Genomic DNA, 18,184 nt, shown 5'->3' with positions numbered 1-18,184 from the left:
TAAGCCACCTGTCTGCAAGGGGTTATGCTGCCCCGAGAGCCACAATTTACTAGGTAAAACAGCTGACTTAACAGGGCCCATAATCTTTGTGCGGTAAAACACAAACCAGCAAAACCCTGGCCAGCCTCTTTTCTTATTACCAGGTCTCAGCAGAATTATTTATCTGTTCAGTTTGCAAACTTTGAAGCCTCTTTTAATACACTTCTGCCATTTATCACCTGTTCAGGATTTAAAATGGTGCTTACATCTTCACAGTTGCCCAACCAGAAATGTTTTACACAGCCAAGATCTAAATCATTTGAGAACTGTATGCTAATGTAATTGTCAACAAGTAACGTGCTCCCACAGGCACATTAAACCATCTTTTACTTACATAAATATTCAGTTAAAAAGATGACCAATCCCTTTAGCAATATAGCAGTGTTTCAATAGGTGTGCCTTTTCCTTTTCTCTCCATTTTACATACATTCAATTTTCTTTTTCCTTGCCCTTTTCCACTGCAACCAGGTTGCATTATGTTACAGGTCAGGTTGCGTTTGACAGCTGTTGTCCAACAAGCCTCTCCCAGGTTCTCCCTTAACCCGTCTGAATGGTGTTTGGTCACTGATGTTAAAAGGGCACCGCTGATATCAGCCATTGTTGGAATAAGGGAGTGAACCTACTTCCTTTCCAAGGGACGTGGATGTAACTGAGGCAGTCCCCACAAGAGAGGCAGCTAATGCAGAGTTGCCAGGACTGGCAGTTTCTAAACTGATAGCGTACCAAAAACTGAACATTGCCTGTTCTCTGAGAAAGAAACAGTTGAGATTAGAGGATGCAAATTTTTCAACAGAAAAGTATCATGAAATAGGGAAAGGGAAAGGAAGAAAAAGGAATAGAAGGGGACGGACAAGGAGAGGAAAGGCTATGACTGAGAAAAATTGAGCACTCTGAAAATGTTACCCAAGATACAGGCATTTAAATCAGTGTATCTATGCTGCTCTTGCTTCTATCTGAATGAGGCCTCTGGGATTGCAGTTGTGGCTGTGGCTGGAATTTGGCACTACAGTTTTGACCTTTAACTTTAGTGAAGTGGCTCAGACGACACCTTCTTGATAAGTGGGTCAAACTAAACACAGCATAGATAAGATACTGGAAGGCTAATAGGAGGCTTTTGCCTGCAGAAGTTGGTCTTTTGCAGCTTGTTCACCTTAATATGTAGGGAGATTATATATTTGATATATTACAGGAAAATGTTTTGATAGTACAGGAGAGAGGCAGGGCCATTTTATAAGCAAATGTCTGGTGGAGGTGATTATTTTAGACAAGAATGAAGCGGCCAAAGTCTGTACTGAGACTAGAATCATTGCGCTCAATCAGGCTAATGTAGGAATTACGATGGTTCTTCTCGGTGTGGAGCCTATGGAGACTTTTAACTTTTTAGAGAGTGTTTTTAGAGTATTACCTGATGAGTTAGAAATATTTTTTAAAAAGATATTTCAGGAAAAAAAGATTTGAAGCTACTGTATTGGCCTCAAGTGGGAGCAGGATATAAATAAATCTCAACTGCTTGTAAAGATGCAGACTTCCTCCTAAGAATTTGTTTATATTTATGAAGCGGTGGGGGGGGAACGGTCATCACTTGAGTGAAATCCTGTATTAGAAACTAAACATTGTAATGAAATTCACTGCTGGTTTGTAAGTATTTCCTGTTTGTAAATAATCCTGCTGGCAAAATTTGTCCTAAATAACTATTGTCTAGAAAGAAGAAAAACTTAACTGCAGATCCACCTGCAACTGAGAGAAGCATTCAAGACAATTATCCTTGAGCAAGATTTGTTTCTTAATACTTCTTTGATGTACAGTAAACTACAGCAATCTCTCATTATTACTGGTTGTTTTCCTGCTGCAAAGTTAACCTGCAGAAATAGGAGCAGAAGTTTCACTTCCCCCAGCTTACTGGTGCAGTCCTTGTAGCAAACAAACTTTTACTGGGCATTTTTGTGGGCTTATATTACAGCTGTTCATTTCTTTGCACGACCAAAAAAAAAGTAGAGAGGGAAGAAAGAGCCATGCTTCAATAGAAACCCTTCTTCAGGCGAAAAAAAAAAAAAAGAAAAAAAAAAGGGCACTTGCCGTTTATCAGTAAGAACTGAAAAAAGACATAGGTTACTGTTACAGCTGCAGATTTCATGTCCAAGTCAGAAAGTTGTAGCAAGCAAAAAGGACAGTTGCTGCATGGGTAAAATGCTGCACTGGGCATTTACAACATTTCATTATACTAACAGCTTTTGCGTAAGGCTCACTGACATCTGAGAATGTCACATCTGGTAGCAAATTAAAACTTGCAAATCTCCATTAGGTTGGTAATTGCTGTTCCCATTGTCAAGATGGCTAAACTGAGATGTAGTGAGTATAGTGAACTCACCACAGGGTATGTCTGGCAGAAGGCAGCTCACCCTTTACATTCAAAATAATGAACTACAAAATTACACTTTTAAGGAAATACTGTAGATCCATCTGACTTCCACTGAGAAGCATGTTTTCTCTGACATAGGCACAATCAATTAATGAAAATGAATACTTCAGATCATGGTGAAAATACAGAGTGGAACATTTTACTCTCTGGGATGATCCTGCTCACAAACATACATACTTTATATACGTAGTTTTCTTCTGTCAGCACAGTACCAACAAATACCCTAACTGTATCCATCATGTCTTGAAATCCCTGCAAGTTACTCTGGGCCCAGTTTTTTACCACCACTGCACATGGGTAGCAAAACAGGCTCAGATACACAAAGGTCTCAAGGTCCTTAACTCCACTGATTTCTTGGCTTTCTCCCTTGTATGAACTCCCTTCTCTCTCTTGTATGAACCGTCCCACACATTTCATTAAGAAGCCCTCAAGGAGTAAAATGCTGTCACACATTGTGGCAGAGCCAAAGTGAGTAAGGAGAGAGAATTGTGTTAGATCCAAAAACCTGTAAGCATCTGGTTTTGTCACGAATGTATTATAAAGCTGATAGAGGTAACTGTTATTGTCAGAGCTGACTGCTTAGCCATTATTTCTACCTTTTGCACCTGTTTTAGTGTCTGTCTTGTAATATATTAAGATGTTTCTTTCTCTTTCCTCTAAAGTGTCTGCCTGTGTGCTTACTGCCAGAGCCAGGAATGCTTTACTCTATGCGCTAGTGATCTGTTCCAAGGTTGGCTGCAGCTGCCCTGTGCAGCCTTGATGGAAGGGTACAGCGGGGCTGGAAATGGCACAGCTTTGTGATACTGCCATGGGGCATGGCCAGAAATGTGCACACCATGGTATACAGCACCTATAGGTAAAGGGGCCAACTGCCCACTAACAAATCCTGTCCCCTCCCTTTTGGAAACCCAAGCGTAGGTCTGATCTAGGCTGATGCTCCTGAGCTTTTGTTGCAGTTCAAGCTACGAGAATACAGCTCTGAGAGAAGCAGTAGTTAATGTTCTCCCTGACTCTTTAGTCTCTTTAGAAATATCCAAATATGTTACTTAATAGCTTTTTGTATAAAGCTTCATGCATTGCTTTGTTGCCTTCTGCAGATACGAAGGGTAAATTATCGGTATAATGTACTTTTAAATCTGTACTTATACAGACCAAAAACTTTCTCTCTTTCTCTCTACCTCTATAATAAAGCAGCATTTCTGTGTCGACGTCTCCCTTTCATAAATGTGCCGCTTTCTTAATGCCTTGCCAAACTACTGCTTTTTCCTTTTTACCTTTTATGCATATAAGTGGAAGCTGCTGTATGCAATGATTAACAACTGTGTCTGGAATATATCTACAGCTTTTATGTATATCATATTTCTGTCTAGGCCCTGATTCTGCAGACCTTTCTGCTTAACTTAACACAGCATGAATCTGTGACTTTCATTCTCACTTTAAAATGTATAACAAAAATGAAATTGTCACTTGAGTAACTCATTGCTTTCTTGAATGTATTTGTTACCAAGCTTCACAGAAATATTTAAACAACATTTAAACAACAAGCTATTTAAACAACCTGCTAACTTACTGGATTCTAATTTCCTTACACTCACATGAAGTAAAACTTTAAAAAATTATACATCCATAAAAATGTGTTTGTAATTTAATCTTTCTGACACACATTACATGAATGATAATTTAAATGAGCCATACTTCCAAGACAACTTCCAGATCTGAGTGATATCCGAAGTGAGTGAAATCAATACTTCAGATGCAGTAATGGGCTCATCACTCATGATGGAATGAGCACTGTTGGCAGGAAACTATGCTTAATATGAATAAACAAGTCACACCTAGATTTGTATTTGGCAATTTCTTGCACAACTGAAGAGAGGAAAATAGAAAGACATGATGGCTGAGATGCTGGTTTTAAGACCAGTCAAATATAATCTGCAACAGCTACACTTCTGAATAAGATTACCAGTACTCAACAGCACTGAGAGTTTTTCCTGTTTGATCAAATGGGTATAACAAATCTTCATCTTGTAACACTATTTCCATACTTGTAAAGTTCCATTAAAGGTGAAGATGATTCTTTCTCTGTATTAACAGAACAAAATTTGTCCCAGATTCTCAGACTAATTCTGCTAACAGGTACTACAATTTCTTTTCCTTATCTAATAATAATTTTAAAATCATTAGCTCTTCTCACATTCACTGATTATAACAGAGTGGGATGTAGCAAGTATAAAATTTTGTACTAAATTAAGGAAGAGAATCATGTTAATATTTTAAATTTTTATTACCGAAAACCTACAAAGCAGGAGATAATTCATCTTCTAATTTATCATGTTTAAACATTCTTGCATTGCTTCTAACTAAGACGTACACAGAGATCATGGTCTCCCCTGTGTTTGAACTTGCACTTGAATACTTGAGTCCTGTAAGGCCTTATACACTGTCTAATGAAGGGCGTGAAGAGAAAGTTGCATGGTCTGTTGCTGAGCACAAGTAACATGCATTCTCTTACACGGTTATCACCTCTATACAGGGGGAGATAAAGTAACTTTTCCAGGTACCATAGAATCACCAAATGGTTTTAGGTGGAAGGAACCCAAAAAGATCACCTAGTCCGGTTGCCCTGCCATGGGCAGAGACATCTTTCACTACACCAGGTTGCTCAAAGCCCCATCCAACCAGGCCTTGAACAATTCCAATGATGGGGCCTCCACAACTTCCCTAGGCAACCTGTTCCAGTGCCTCACCACCCTCATCATAAAAAAAATTCTTACTTATATTCAATCTGATATTCAGTTTCTTCCTTATATTAAAACCATTGCCCCTTGTCCTGTCACTACAGGTCCTGGTAAAGTCTTTCTCAGTCTTTCTTATAGGCCCCCTTTAAGTACTGAAAGGCCGCAATCAGGTCTCCCCACAGCCTTCTCTTCTCCAGGCTGAACAAGCCCAACTCTCTCAGCCTGTCCTCATAGGAGAGGTGCTCCAGCCCTTATTCCATGTTAAAGTACGTTCCATCCAAAAGCTCTACTTTGCTTCCCCATGTTTCTGAGTTCTTACAATGGTCTGGTCTGGGAATTAAATTATCTGGTGGCCTACACCAGTCCTCTGAATAGTCATTCAAGTTTAAAAAAAAAAATATATTTCCCTATACAGAAGAAAGTATATACTTGGTGTGAAAGACTGCATGTGCAAGTATGTGAGTGCACTGGTAAGTTTAGGAGATGAGAACAGCAAAGAGCTGGCTGATTATGTTTTTAATATACTTCAGCAATTCTCCTAGCCTGACAATAAACATGAGCACATTATTAGAATAATGTAGAACATTGCATCAATGTAGACACTGGACATAAACTCTTACATTTATACACAACGGAAAATGAACTCTTCATGTTTATACCTCTCTTAGAGAACAATGTTCATTGCCATCATCTTTCTATGCATCTCAGATGTTTATATAAAGAGAGAGAGAGAGCATAAATAGTTAGGCATGCAGTTATATATTCTCTCTATATATGTATTTCAGAAATTATTTCTGTATGTATAAAATAACAGTTTGTAAAGATAGCTATCTGTGAAGTAATAAACTGGTATGTATCCCTTGTGTTTCTTTTTCCTGTTATTAAATATCTTTGTTCAGATTCTTTCCACCATTCTTCTCCTTTCCCTGTCATGTTCCCCCAATTTTCCTTTAGTCTGACATGTCCTTCAAATTTTTGGGGTTTGTTTTTGTTCCTACCTTCTATTGTAGCAGGCCCTGAGAATTGTGTCTGCTTCTCATCACCATCTGTAGCTGGGGGTTATGGCTATAATCATCCCAAATAATTCCTCCCTTTTCTTCCAAACCACTATGGCCTAACACATCTTCTCCACCTGTCTTTCAAACTTCTATTGTCTTGGTTGGGAAGTCCATGGGCTGTGACTTCTGTTCCTGGCCTAGATATGTATTTTTCCTGAGCTAATGACCTGCATTAAAAGTCAAATTGGTTACTGGCATTTTATGGTTCTTCATGAGGAAGGAAAGAGTACTTACAGTTTTACTCCAAGTGAGACCTGTGGTATGATGCTCTTTGATATAAGCTTGAAGCTCAGACCAGATGTTCAGATATGACTTCACCCAATCAACATGGCGTGTGTCACTGTAAAAACAGAGAAAATATTTCTATGTGTGAACGTACATAAAACCAGAAAGCATTGCTACTTTAGCTTAAAGTGGGTAAAACCCAATGTCTGCTTTAAAGCCATGGACAAAGCAGTTAGCAAGCAGGCAGCCAGCTCAGTGCTAAAAATACTGAGGGCTACTACACTGGAAAGCTTTTAGATCCTTCCCAAGAACAAACAAGGACAAGGGGTGCCTCTAGCACAGAGTGCTTCCTGCTGGAAGGGTGTACCACCATTCTGTTAGGGCTCAAAGTCAACTGAAGAAGCACTAAAGGTAAATGGAGCTGCGCAGCAGCTACCCAGACTCAGTCTCAGGGTGCTGAATTTTAGAAAATTAAATATCCATGGGCTCTGTAAGATATTCTGTCTTCCAAGTTCAAATGTGGCCAGGGTAATACTGGATCATATTATAGTCATCAGACTGAAATATTTATATACCAAGAATTTTTAAAGCACAAGTCAGAAGTTGGCTCTGGAATCATTATTTGGAAGGCTTGGTCTTCCAATGGGACAGTAAGTGAAAAAAAGAAATATGTAGCGAGAGAGAAACTGTTTGTAAGATGGAGTCCTTAGTTATGAAGAATTATTGAATAGTGATGGTTATGGACTGGATGCTTACAAGGATTTGGGTGTCTACTTCCTATGTATTTCCTTTGGAATTTGATGCTTAATACTGCTGAGGATCGGGGTCAAAAAGTTTAATCCAAAACCCACTGAAGTCAAGGGGGAGCCTTCCACTACTTTGGAAGACATTGTGATCTGATTCAGTGAAAAACAGGAAAAGAATGCCTTATTAGGGGAAGAACTAAATACCTATATAAAGTACCCTGTTTATACCATTATGATGTGAGACATTTTCTTCTCCAGAATGAGTACTAAAGCTATATTGTAAAAATCTTCAGTTACCCCGGTGGGTACTACCTTCAATAGGTAAACTAAGGCTTCAGCAATAATATGAAGTATTATATATAGTATATAATATATATGTATACATGTACAATAAATATATACAAATATATGTAATATAAATACAGACAAAAGGTTTTTATATATGTAAAGTTTTCTTCACTAAAGAGGAAAAACTCAACAGCAAATACTGTTCTGCACTGGGATATAAAAATCAGGGGCCAAAATATGGCCTCCAAAAGTACCAAATCAACAGGATTTTTACATGACTTTTTTAAGAGGGCATAGGAAGGACCTGTATTTTTTCTCTTTCTCTGTCAGCTCACAGATCTCATTCATGAAACTTTTTTTGAATTCCTTGTGCTCTTTAAGAATGATACAGTGGTACAGAAAAAAATCGAATTGGGAGCTACGGAATTAGATGCTCATTTGTATACATCTACCACCTAAATGCACATTTTCAAGCAAAGAGCAAGAACAGCAACAGTATGAGTGCACAAATGAGACAAGGACGCGTAGCAGCTAGCTAGCCACATGTTGGTATGTAAATACACATTTGCATATAAGCTTATGATGCTGGAATGCCAGAAAATTAAATACAATCCTCTAATTTGCAGGGAGTGAAAACCAGCACTGCTAGTGCTGCTGCCATTCTCACTGAAACATGCTGCAGGTCAAAGATGAGGAGGGGAAAATATGCTACTGCAAGCAGCTTTCATCATATGCTTTTTAGTTTACAGAATGCTTTCTGTGATGGCATTGTGAACCCTACTGGTATGGTTAATGCTCTGTTCTCTGGCTCATAGATACTGGGGCTTTGGCAACATACCTGTGCTTGTAGTCCTTTAGTACCCTGTTAGTATAAAAGGTAGCAGCATCATTCATCTCCTTGACATAAGGGCCTGGTTTAGGAGACTAGGACCATCAACCCACGGTAGCAGGAAACAACAGAAGGAGAAAGGAAGTAAAACATTAGTCAGACACCTTTCTTGATGCATTAGGTATATTACAAGACACCTTCTTGGGTGTAGCAGACTGAAGAACTATGCAGATGAGACCGCAGAGTTCTGCAAGATTTGGAACTACTCTGGGCCACGCCATCCAGAAGCACATTTACAGCCCTCCCAGCCATCCTGTGCATCACTCACCACTGCTATCCACCCAAGGGCAGGTATGCTTTCACTGACGGCTGAGAGGTGGTTGAACATTTCACTTCCTCTGTTCCTTTCTCTGAAGTTCTGGATTTCCTGAATCTTCTCTGATATTGGCTTGAGAAGCATTGCCACCTCATTCTGGGGAAAAAAAAAAAAAAAAAAGAAAAAGATGACCCTGCTGTTACAATGGGTGGTTCAAAAACACCCTGTGGTTTAACATTGTCCTCCCTGCCCATGGATTTAACAGTTGGAAAGAAAGGTCTCTACATTTTCTATATTAAAGTAACGATTTCATTACCCTCCTCTGGCTGCAGCGGCAAAATGCACAGGCATTAAGTATTAATAATGTGTTGCAGCAAAAATTGTTCTTAGCACTGGCAGCATTTTTACATGCCTCCCAGGTTAAGACCCATAGAGACCCCATAGCTCAGAGGTAGCAGAATGCTTGTATTTTTCATCTGACATCCCTGGAACTTCCTCAGAGTCTTTACACTGACTTGAGTTTTTGAAGCTATTAACCAAGTTGTTCTTTCTATAAGAAACACAAACTACTTGTTAGGTTAGTGGCCTCTTATCATCTGGCAACAAGACTGAGAAAGTAATAGACTGAAGGCAATATCAGTTTTAGCTTTCCCTGTTGGTATGTTTTAATGTTTTAATTTCCTTTGGCTGCAAGTAATGTGGGAGGATTTCATGGGAAACATACTGCCTGTAAGCCATGGTTTGGGGAAATGCTCCTGCGTTAGTCAGAAACGAATGGTATCCAGGGGAATGACTGTTGAGTGGAAGGAATAGTGCCTGGAGTGAAGAGAAAAGCAGAATGAATGTAGAAGCGATCTGAGCTCTTTCCTGAGCAAAGTGAATGCTAATCACACTGGCCCAGTGCCTCAGAAAAACTAATTTAGAGCACTAACTTACTGGGAAATATTCTTCCACTCAGAAACTGCACATTCAGGGACAAGGAGTCATTAGTTCACAAGGAAAACGACTGCTGTACCTTGTGACCCCATAAAAAGTTTCTATAAAAACAATCCAATTCTTTACTGCAAAATTATGCCCGCGGAACCCATACTATTTCCCACCAAAGAGAGTCCACCATTCTGATTTCCCCTGGCACTGCACTCGGAAATCACTCGGGACATAGCAGAACTCTACTATATTTTCTCACCTTCTCTCAGGACTACTTGTTTAATGGAATTAAGTGCTTGCTGGAGACAACTAATCGTTACATTCTCGAGGACGAATGCTGTCCTGACACACACAAGATGATGTGTGCGTATGTCCTGCTTGATCTTTGTCATCTGTAAGATATTTCTTTTCACCCTTCCACAAGACCTCAGCTTTACAGAATTTTACGTCTTAAAATAAGCATGTCTGCTATGGATCAACATAGGTCAAAAGACACTCCAAAAACAAGACAAAAAGAGGTTCTGCATTTTTAAAAGAATTATGGGGCCTTAATATTTCAGTGGTAATGTAATTCTGAGAAAGGCCTATGCATCTGAAATACATGGGGATATTTGGTCTTCTCCTACAACAAAGCGGGTTGGGAGAAAACAAATATTTACAGTATTGCTGGGAGATGAAAAGATTTTTTGTTGATGGCTTAATGACCAGCATAAGTCATTTAAGTCTGAAAAAGCCTTGAAACCTCCATGATCTGTAGTTCTTCAAAACTGATTTTGTTGCCATAACATGATAAAGTCTGCAGGAATTCGTCTTTCTAATTTTTCCTGCAGCTGGTTGGTTCTTTCTTATTTTGCAGGGAAATCTTTCAAGTATGACAGTAGTTAACAAAACTGAAATTTAAGAAAGTGCTTGTTCTGCTTTGATATTATGCCAGTTTTCCTCCCATAAAGTCTCAGGGATATTTACAGTCCTTAGCATACTGTGAATCTTCATGGCCCCGTTCCAGCCAAAGAGAATATCAGGCCTAAAAATACAGCTCCGCAGATGCCTGGTGTAGCTAGGCAGCACTGGGAGGCAGCACGTTTCTGTGGACAGGGCACAGAAGTGGGAGTCTGTAAACGGGGGTTCTCTTTGCAGCTCTCCCACCGAATTATCATCAGGTTTCAGGAAAGCTGTGTTACCTGTCTGTGCTTCAACTTCCTAGATATGGAATGATGCTAATATGGCTGTTTTATTTTGTAGAGCACTTCGATATCTACAGGTAAGAAGGCAAAATTAGGGCCAAACGTTTTCCTGAATGGTACCATAAGACCCACGCCTCCTCCTACTCCTCCTAGAAAAACTCCCAACCACTTTTGTGAGGGTTTTCTATCAGCAGTACATACAGAATTTCTGTCCCTCAGAACACAGGACTTAACCTATCCAGCAAATCAACTGTTTATTAAAAAGGTAGTGGATTTATCTAATTTCACAGAAAAAAGCACCCTGAGGAAGCATTAAAGGTAAAATATGTCTTGCTAAGGAAAGCAGCTCAAAGTAATCATTCATGTGGTGCTGCAGTGGCACCAGAAAGAGCCACCAAGGGCTTGAGGCTTTGCTCAGCTCCATCCCATGTGCGATGTGCTGGAAGAACAGCACAGCCCGCCTGCCCTTCATCTCCACTTGTCCTGTTCTGCGATGGCTGCTGGCTGGCCGGCCGGCTGGCTGGCTGCACAAAATCATAGAATGTTTGGGGTTGGAAGGAACCTTTAGGGTCATCTAGTCAAACCCCCCTGCAGTAAGCAGGGACATCTTTGACTGGATCAGGTTGCTCAGAGCCCCATCCAACCTGGCCTTGAATGTTTCCAGGGATGGGGCCTCCACTAAATGCGCCTGTGTGTTTGTGCAAGCTTCTGGTGATCCAAATCTGTGCCTAAGGGTTGGACACAAAGGAATACCGGCCTGCAAGGAATCACTGAATTGAGTCCTGTCTCCCCGCAGTCAGTTCTAAATTTTTAGTTAGTGATTAAACTGCAGATGAATTGTAGTATATATGGCATAGGGGTATTAGAAAGGCTCATTAATTCTGGCAGTAATCAGTCTTGTTTGGCTCTACAGTGCAGAGCCAGTTGTGCTGAGGGTTCTAGAAGAATAATCTCTTTATTGCAATGAATATTAAAACAGCTGGTTGTTAATAAAATGATTGTCTATACTGTATCTCTAAGAAAAAATGAATTCAAGGAGATGAGTCAGAGCTGTCGGAAAAATCTTCAGCATGCCTTTGGCATGTGCTAGATAAAATTTCTTGTCATTTAAGACACAGCACAGGTGTTTAACAGAAATTTAAGAGTCTTTGTGTAAACACCATTCCTATTATAATGTCAGTTTTGCTGAGATGTTTAAAAATGCAAGTGGCATAACTTAGAAATATCAAAAGTGATTCCCAGTATGCCTTTGTCCTTTCTTTATAATTATTAAAACCAGATGGTCTTTTTATTAATATATTAATACTTAAACAACCAGCCAGCTTTGATCCATGTCATATAGTTCTTATTAGTAAATCAAGAGTAGTAAGACTGCTGCAGTGATTAGCCAAAACACTCAAAAAAAGTTACAGCTTGCAACAAGAACTGCCTTAGGCTTTGGCTTCAGAGACTTAAATCTCCGCCCAGTCTCATAAAATGGCCTGGCATACCAGTATTCCAACTGACCGCACCAAACAGACTTTCTTCTCCTTCACATTTTTGTAATAGTCATACAAGAAGTCTTCCTGATGACAGGTTTAACAGGACTGGGCCACATGGATTTAATTCAGAAGAACGGCCAAACTTCTGGGTTTTGTGATTTTTGTGATTTGCCTGTGAAGTCACTCTAAACTTGAAGTGGCTCACCTAAACTTTGGCTGCTTCAGCCAGTGATTACTTGAAAACCTTAGCTTTCATTTGAGATAACTGGTATTTTCTCAGGACCATTGTTGTCCAGAAACCTGCCAGTATGAATCACAAAGGCGCAAAACCCAGCAGGTAAATAAAAATACAGTTTTTAAAGATCTGATGTATTTTTAAGCTAATCTTACATGGTCTTGAGGGGTGAGACTGTTTACTGAAGAATTTTCATGTTGATGGGTGGCAACACAATTCAGACCTCACTATTATAGTGTTTAAATCAACCTGACCTATTATGAAAAAAACATGGCAAGGGAACAAATACCCTTTTAAGTTATGCTTAACAGAGGGGGTGGCAGCCTTTGGTGTAGGAGCAGTGAAAGAAAGATGAGAGCATTGGGGATCAGCAGCCCCTTCATTTTGCTCAGCTGCAACCAGAACAGCATGACTACAACCTCTATTCCGTGGTCTACAGGTCTGTTATTTTCTTCTGTCAGTTCAAAATCTCCATCGTACTTACATTGTGTTTTTCACAGGCAAGTTTGAAACAGGGAGGTGATTTGAATCAGCTGTCTTTGTATATGTTGGCAAGTAGTGCAGCCTAATAGGAATGGTTCTGTAAAGCAAAACAGTTGGTGCTGGGGACCTGACATTCACACTATACGCTTTTGGAGGGGGGGTGTGCTATTTGGACTAGCTGTAAATCTTGGCTTAGTGCTGTCTGGGAGTGTATCTTCAATTTAATGTCATCAGAAAGATAAGTATTTTGTACATCCTAAGACTGCTCTGCAGTGTGAATCACAGTTGATTTGAAGGAAAAATATAGTCCTGCTATATAATGCAGACACGGCCGTTATCTCTGCAAACAGCCTAGTACAGTCCCATCCCGCATTTCATCCTTCCAAGGGATGAAAGATGTCATGGATAGTGTCCACCACACTCAGTGTAACAATTCAAAAGGTGAGTATCTGCTCTCAGCTGAGACTTGATTCTCTGTATTCTAAATGAAGAGAGAAACTCCCTGAGAAATTCTTCCAACCCATTAATCGATGTTAGAAGACTATATACTAGAAGACATTGATAGATGTGAATTGTAGACTCATAGAATCATTGTTTAGGTTGGAAAAGACCTTTAAGATCATACAGCCCAACTGTTAACCTAACACTGTCATTCCACTACTAAACCATGTTCCTAAGCACCTTGCCTACCTGTCTTTTAAGACTGCCCTCTAGAGGTGCTGCCCATAAGAGAGAGCCTAGAAAGACACCCGACACAACGTGCCTACCTTGAGAGTTAAAGCTGATGAGCAGAATCCCATCCTGTGTCTATAGGAGTAAGATGGTAGCTTCAGTGATCACCAGTGAGATGCTATGACTGGCTATGATTCTAAAACTAAAATAGTTTTAGATTGACTGATTTCCCATGTTTTGTAAGAGGCAATCTGTAAAGAAGTCTTTAAAATTTAAGTTAGTCTTTGTTGTAGTAGCTGTGTATCAACAGTCTGAATGGAATCAGTGTTCAGATTAGGTTGAGGAATAGCCTCTTTCTTTAAGTATACAGAAAATATTTTTTTTCCCAGAGGTGAATCTAAGCTAGTTGATATCTTTGAGCCTCCCAACGCTGCATCCAGATTCCTCAAATGCTTACCTTTGGGTTTTTTTTCTTTTCATTATTACTTCCATAGTGAAATATCACCAGCTTTTGTTGGCAGCTCTCAAACTGTTCTTTTAGCACTGCCTCTCTCCATCTCTCCTTGCAGAAAGTGTTTCACATTTGGTACCACAGTTTTGCTCTTAAAGTTGCAGTATAATGTACTGCACCTTTCTCTGCAAGCATTTTCTGACGGGCAGTAGAGACCATCAGTGAGATCCTTCTCTACGATCACTACATTCATGTCCTTCTATTATTCTGGTATTTTCAGGGTTCAAAGGTCTCCTCCTAACTAATCACAGAGAGACATTAATTTATTCTAGTCTTGTTTTCTCAAACTGTAAATCTTCAACATAGTGGTGTAACAAGTGTTCGATTTGTTTGTCAATCGTACAGGTTTTGCCACTTCAACTCACTGCTGTGCAACAGCAGGACGATGACAGAGAGAGACAAATCTGCAGAAATGTCTCGTCAGCTTCATCAGCACAGAAGCTTAGACACATTTGTGTGCTTCCAAAGTGACTTAATTGGTATTTGGCTTTTATTCCCCTTAGCACATAAATTCTCAGTCTAACATCCAATATTAGCTGTAGTAATTTTGTGCTTGTGGGAAAAAAAAAAGGGGGAGACCAAACCATAGCCGCACATGACAAATTACTAGTTTGGTCATTTATGGGTTTGTTTTGAAATGTAAACCCTGAGGGAGGGCAAATGGAGAGGAAGGTGAAAGACAAATAGCTTCTAGCCAATGGAGGGCCTGATACAAACTGCATGCATCAGCCTACAGTGGTGGGGATCACACCCAATGCTTTTGGCCAGAACCTTGGCTGTTCTTTAAATGGACTTGTACACATAATATATTGTTTTCCTGTCCACTACAGCTCTCCATGGGCAGTACATTCAACAAGGAAGGGTCCTCCTGCTTTAGGCAGACAGGCAACATCCCACACCTAAACAAGAAGAACGATTACACAAATGAACTGTTTTCAACCCTTTGATTTACAGCTCCTCAATCTTTGCTGCTGTGATCATAGTCCATATCAGCGGGGGCCAGGGCATTCCAGGTAGCAATGTTCTGTCAGAAAATGGGTGTTCCGTTGAGCCACGATTGTTTTGTCACAACATCTGAGATCTGACAAGCCTTTGCTAAGGCTAATTAGGTTTTACATGGGGTATGTCCCAGGACAGCGATGTTAGATGGTGCAGGCTTCCATCCTTGGACATTCATGTGTCTCACCTGAGATCTCCCCAGAGACAAACTGTAAGACTTCCAAGTTCAATAAGTAGTCCTGGAGTCTGCATAACTTTCAGAATTCAAAAATCTTTGGTTGTGGTCTGATTTAGACCAAAATAAAATCAGAAAAAAAATTAAATAACCCATGAACTAAAAAGCCCTCCTTTTTAGTCAGCTGTATCCCCAGTGCTTTCCCTTTTAGAAGATCATGCACAGTCCAGAAATCCGGGGAAACAATTGGATAGCACAGAAAAAGGAGTGTACTGGTTTGGATTTGTGTTTAGCAGAAATAAAGAATATGATACTTAATGGGAAAGGGAGTGTCCCATCAGCATAGCTCAGTGGGATCTCACATGGCGGAATAGGAATATGAATATTGCTACAGGGTTCAAAAACAAGCCTGGTGATTTTAGGACATTATTTTAGGACACAACAGAATTCCAGTCAGAGTCTGTAGGATCCCTAGAATTGCTTAGCAGGTATGTCAGATGAGGAACTAGACAAGATACAGAGTATCATCTTTGATAATGTCTTCATCTTTGATAAATTCCTTATGGGGTGACGCTGTTCTTAGTCCAAGTATAGATGCACTGGAGTAAACAAATGCAAGGAGCCTTACTGGAGGCTTACTGGAGCCTGATTTTTGCACAGAACATGAACTGCTGGAAAGCCTGTGCCTGGTGGTGTTGATGTGAGCCAGCCTAGACACGTGTCTGCTGAGAGGGACCTGGGAGTCCTGGTAGACGACAAGCTGACCATGAGCCAGCAATGTGCCCTTGTTGCCAAGAAGGCCAATGGTATCCTGGGGTGTATTAAGAGGAGTGTGGCCACCAGGTCGAGGGAGGTTCTCTTTCCCCTCTACTCTGCCCTGGGTAGACCCCACCTGGAGTACTGTGTCCAGTTCTGGGCTCCCCAGTTCAAGAAAGATGAGGAACTGCTAGAAAGAGTCCAGAGGAGGGCAACTAGGATGATAAAGGGTCTGGAGCACCTCCCCTACGAGGAAAGGCTGAGACAGTTGGGCTTGTTCAGCCTGAAGAAGAGAAGACTGAGAGGGGACCTTATCAACACGTACAAATATCTTAAGGGCGGAAGTCACGAGGATGGAAGCAGTCTGTTTGCAGTGGTGTCCAGCGACAGGACTAGGGGCAATGGGTACAAACTGAAACATAAGAGGTTTCAGTTGAATATGAGGAAAAACTTCTTTACTTCGAGGGTGACAGAGCACTGGAACAGGCGGCCCAGGGAGGTGGTGGAACCTCCTTCTCTGGAGATATTCAAGGCCCGCCTGGATGAAGTCCTGTGTAGAATGCTCTAGGAGAGCCTGCTTTAGCAGGGGGGTTGGACTAGATGATCTCCCGAGGTCCCTTCCAACCCTTGCGATTCTGTGATTCTGTGATTCTGTGTGATAATATGCATCTCTGGCTCTATTTTTCTTCCATACAGACTGGGAGACGTAGCACTAATGTATTCATTGTATGTGCGCAGCCCTTCTGTATTCCTTGGATTCCCTAGGTGTCTCTGGGCCTTCTTACAGGTGAGTGCACTGCCCCTGGGGCAGAACTGAATCTCAAATGCATCCATCTTTTCCGTGCAGGGGCTATTGACCTGGGAGTTTTGGCAAACACAAGTGAGGACAGAGAAATGGTACATGGATACCTACAGAGTTACTACAAGAAAGACATTGAGGTTCTGGAGCATGCCCAAAGAAGGGCAACTAGGCTGGTGAGGGGTCTGGAGAACAAGTCTTATGAGGACTAGCTGAGGGAACTGGGGTTGTTTATTCTGGAGAAGAGGAGGCTGAGGGGAGACCTTATCGCCCTCTACAACTGCCTCACAGGAGGGTGTAGTGAGATGGGTGTTGGGTCTCTTCTGCCAGGTAACGGGTGATAGGATGAGAGGAAATGGCCTCAAGTTGCACCAGGGGAAGTTCAGATTGGACATTAGGAAAAATTTCTTCACTGCAAGTGTTGTCAAGCATTGGAACGGGCTGCCCAGAGAAGTGGTTGAGTCCCCATCCCTGGTGGTATTTAGAAGACAAGTAGATGTGGTGCTTAGGGACATGGTTTAGTGGTGGACTTGACAGTGCTAGGTTAACGGTTGGACTTGATGATCTTAAAGGTCTTTTCCAACCTAAACAATTCTATGATTCTATGATCAGAAAATATAATGAGCTTGAGGCTGGTTAAATGCAGTCATAGAATCATAGAACCATCAGTTGAGCACCTTTGAGATAAAATTATGAAGTAACAGGTGTCAGGGAGCTATCTGGACCAGAAACCAAGTAAAAGTTTGCAACAATATCCAAAAACGAGCCTGTGAACACTGTAAGGCAGCAGGCTAGCGGCTGAAAGCTGTCAGTTGGTCCATCGCTGCAGCTGTGACCACGTCGCATGCAGTTGTAGGCTTGCTGATAACAGAAGTATGTCAACAGTTTGGCAAGATTTCAGAGAACAAGAGGGGGGGAAGGGGTTCCCTTTGGAGCTCAGGACTCTCAGGCTCTGTCCATGTCACCCTTGGCACCTTCTGTAAGTTTGGGACCTGAGGACCTTAAAAGGACTGAACCAAATTCCTCCTTAAGCTATTTCTGGATACAGAGGTTTGCAGCAGTCAACCAACTGAGCAGAATGGCAGCAAAACTTGGCTCAAACTCTTTTGCATAAGTAAGTAATAAATTAATGAGATGAAGAGTATCCTGCTCTTCATATTTTTAGAAAACAGTAAGGGCGATCCCACTAAGTATGAGGAAAAGTAGTGGGAAACGGAATGACATAAGCAAGTCAAGGTAATTAGAAAACAAATCCTGCTAGGATGCAGAATAAGAAGTCCCAGGAGTCCTGTTACAGAAGTACT

At 40.9% G+C, this 18,184-nt stretch overlaps 1 protein-coding gene across 1 annotated transcript in view; it reads right to left on the bottom strand.

Annotated features, from left to right (window-relative positions):
• CAP2 (cyclase associated actin cytoskeleton regulatory protein 2) overlaps window positions 1-18,184 on the bottom strand; it is a 56,956-nt gene that overhangs the window by 13,596 nt on the left and 25,176 nt on the right. Inside the window, exons 4-6 of the mRNA XM_009637950.2 lie at window positions 8,671-8,814; window positions 8,352-8,437; window positions 6,489-6,594 (exon numbers count right to left, since the gene is read on the bottom strand). Of these exons, the coding sequence (XP_009636245.1) occupies window positions 6,489-6,594; window positions 8,352-8,437; window positions 8,671-8,814 (336 nt within the window). The remainder of the gene's footprint in view (window positions 1-6,488; window positions 6,595-8,351; window positions 8,438-8,670; window positions 8,815-18,184) is intronic.

This window comes from Egretta garzetta, unplaced genomic scaffold (genome assembly GCF_000687185.1).
Source record: "Egretta garzetta isolate BGI_Z169 unplaced genomic scaffold, ASM68718v1 scaffold14, whole genome shotgun sequence".
NCBI classification, from domain to species: Eukaryota; Metazoa; Chordata; class Aves; order Pelecaniformes; family Ardeidae; genus Egretta; species Egretta garzetta.
Note: the sequence above shows the minus strand (reverse complement) of the source record. Positions and strands in the feature narration are given on the sequence as shown.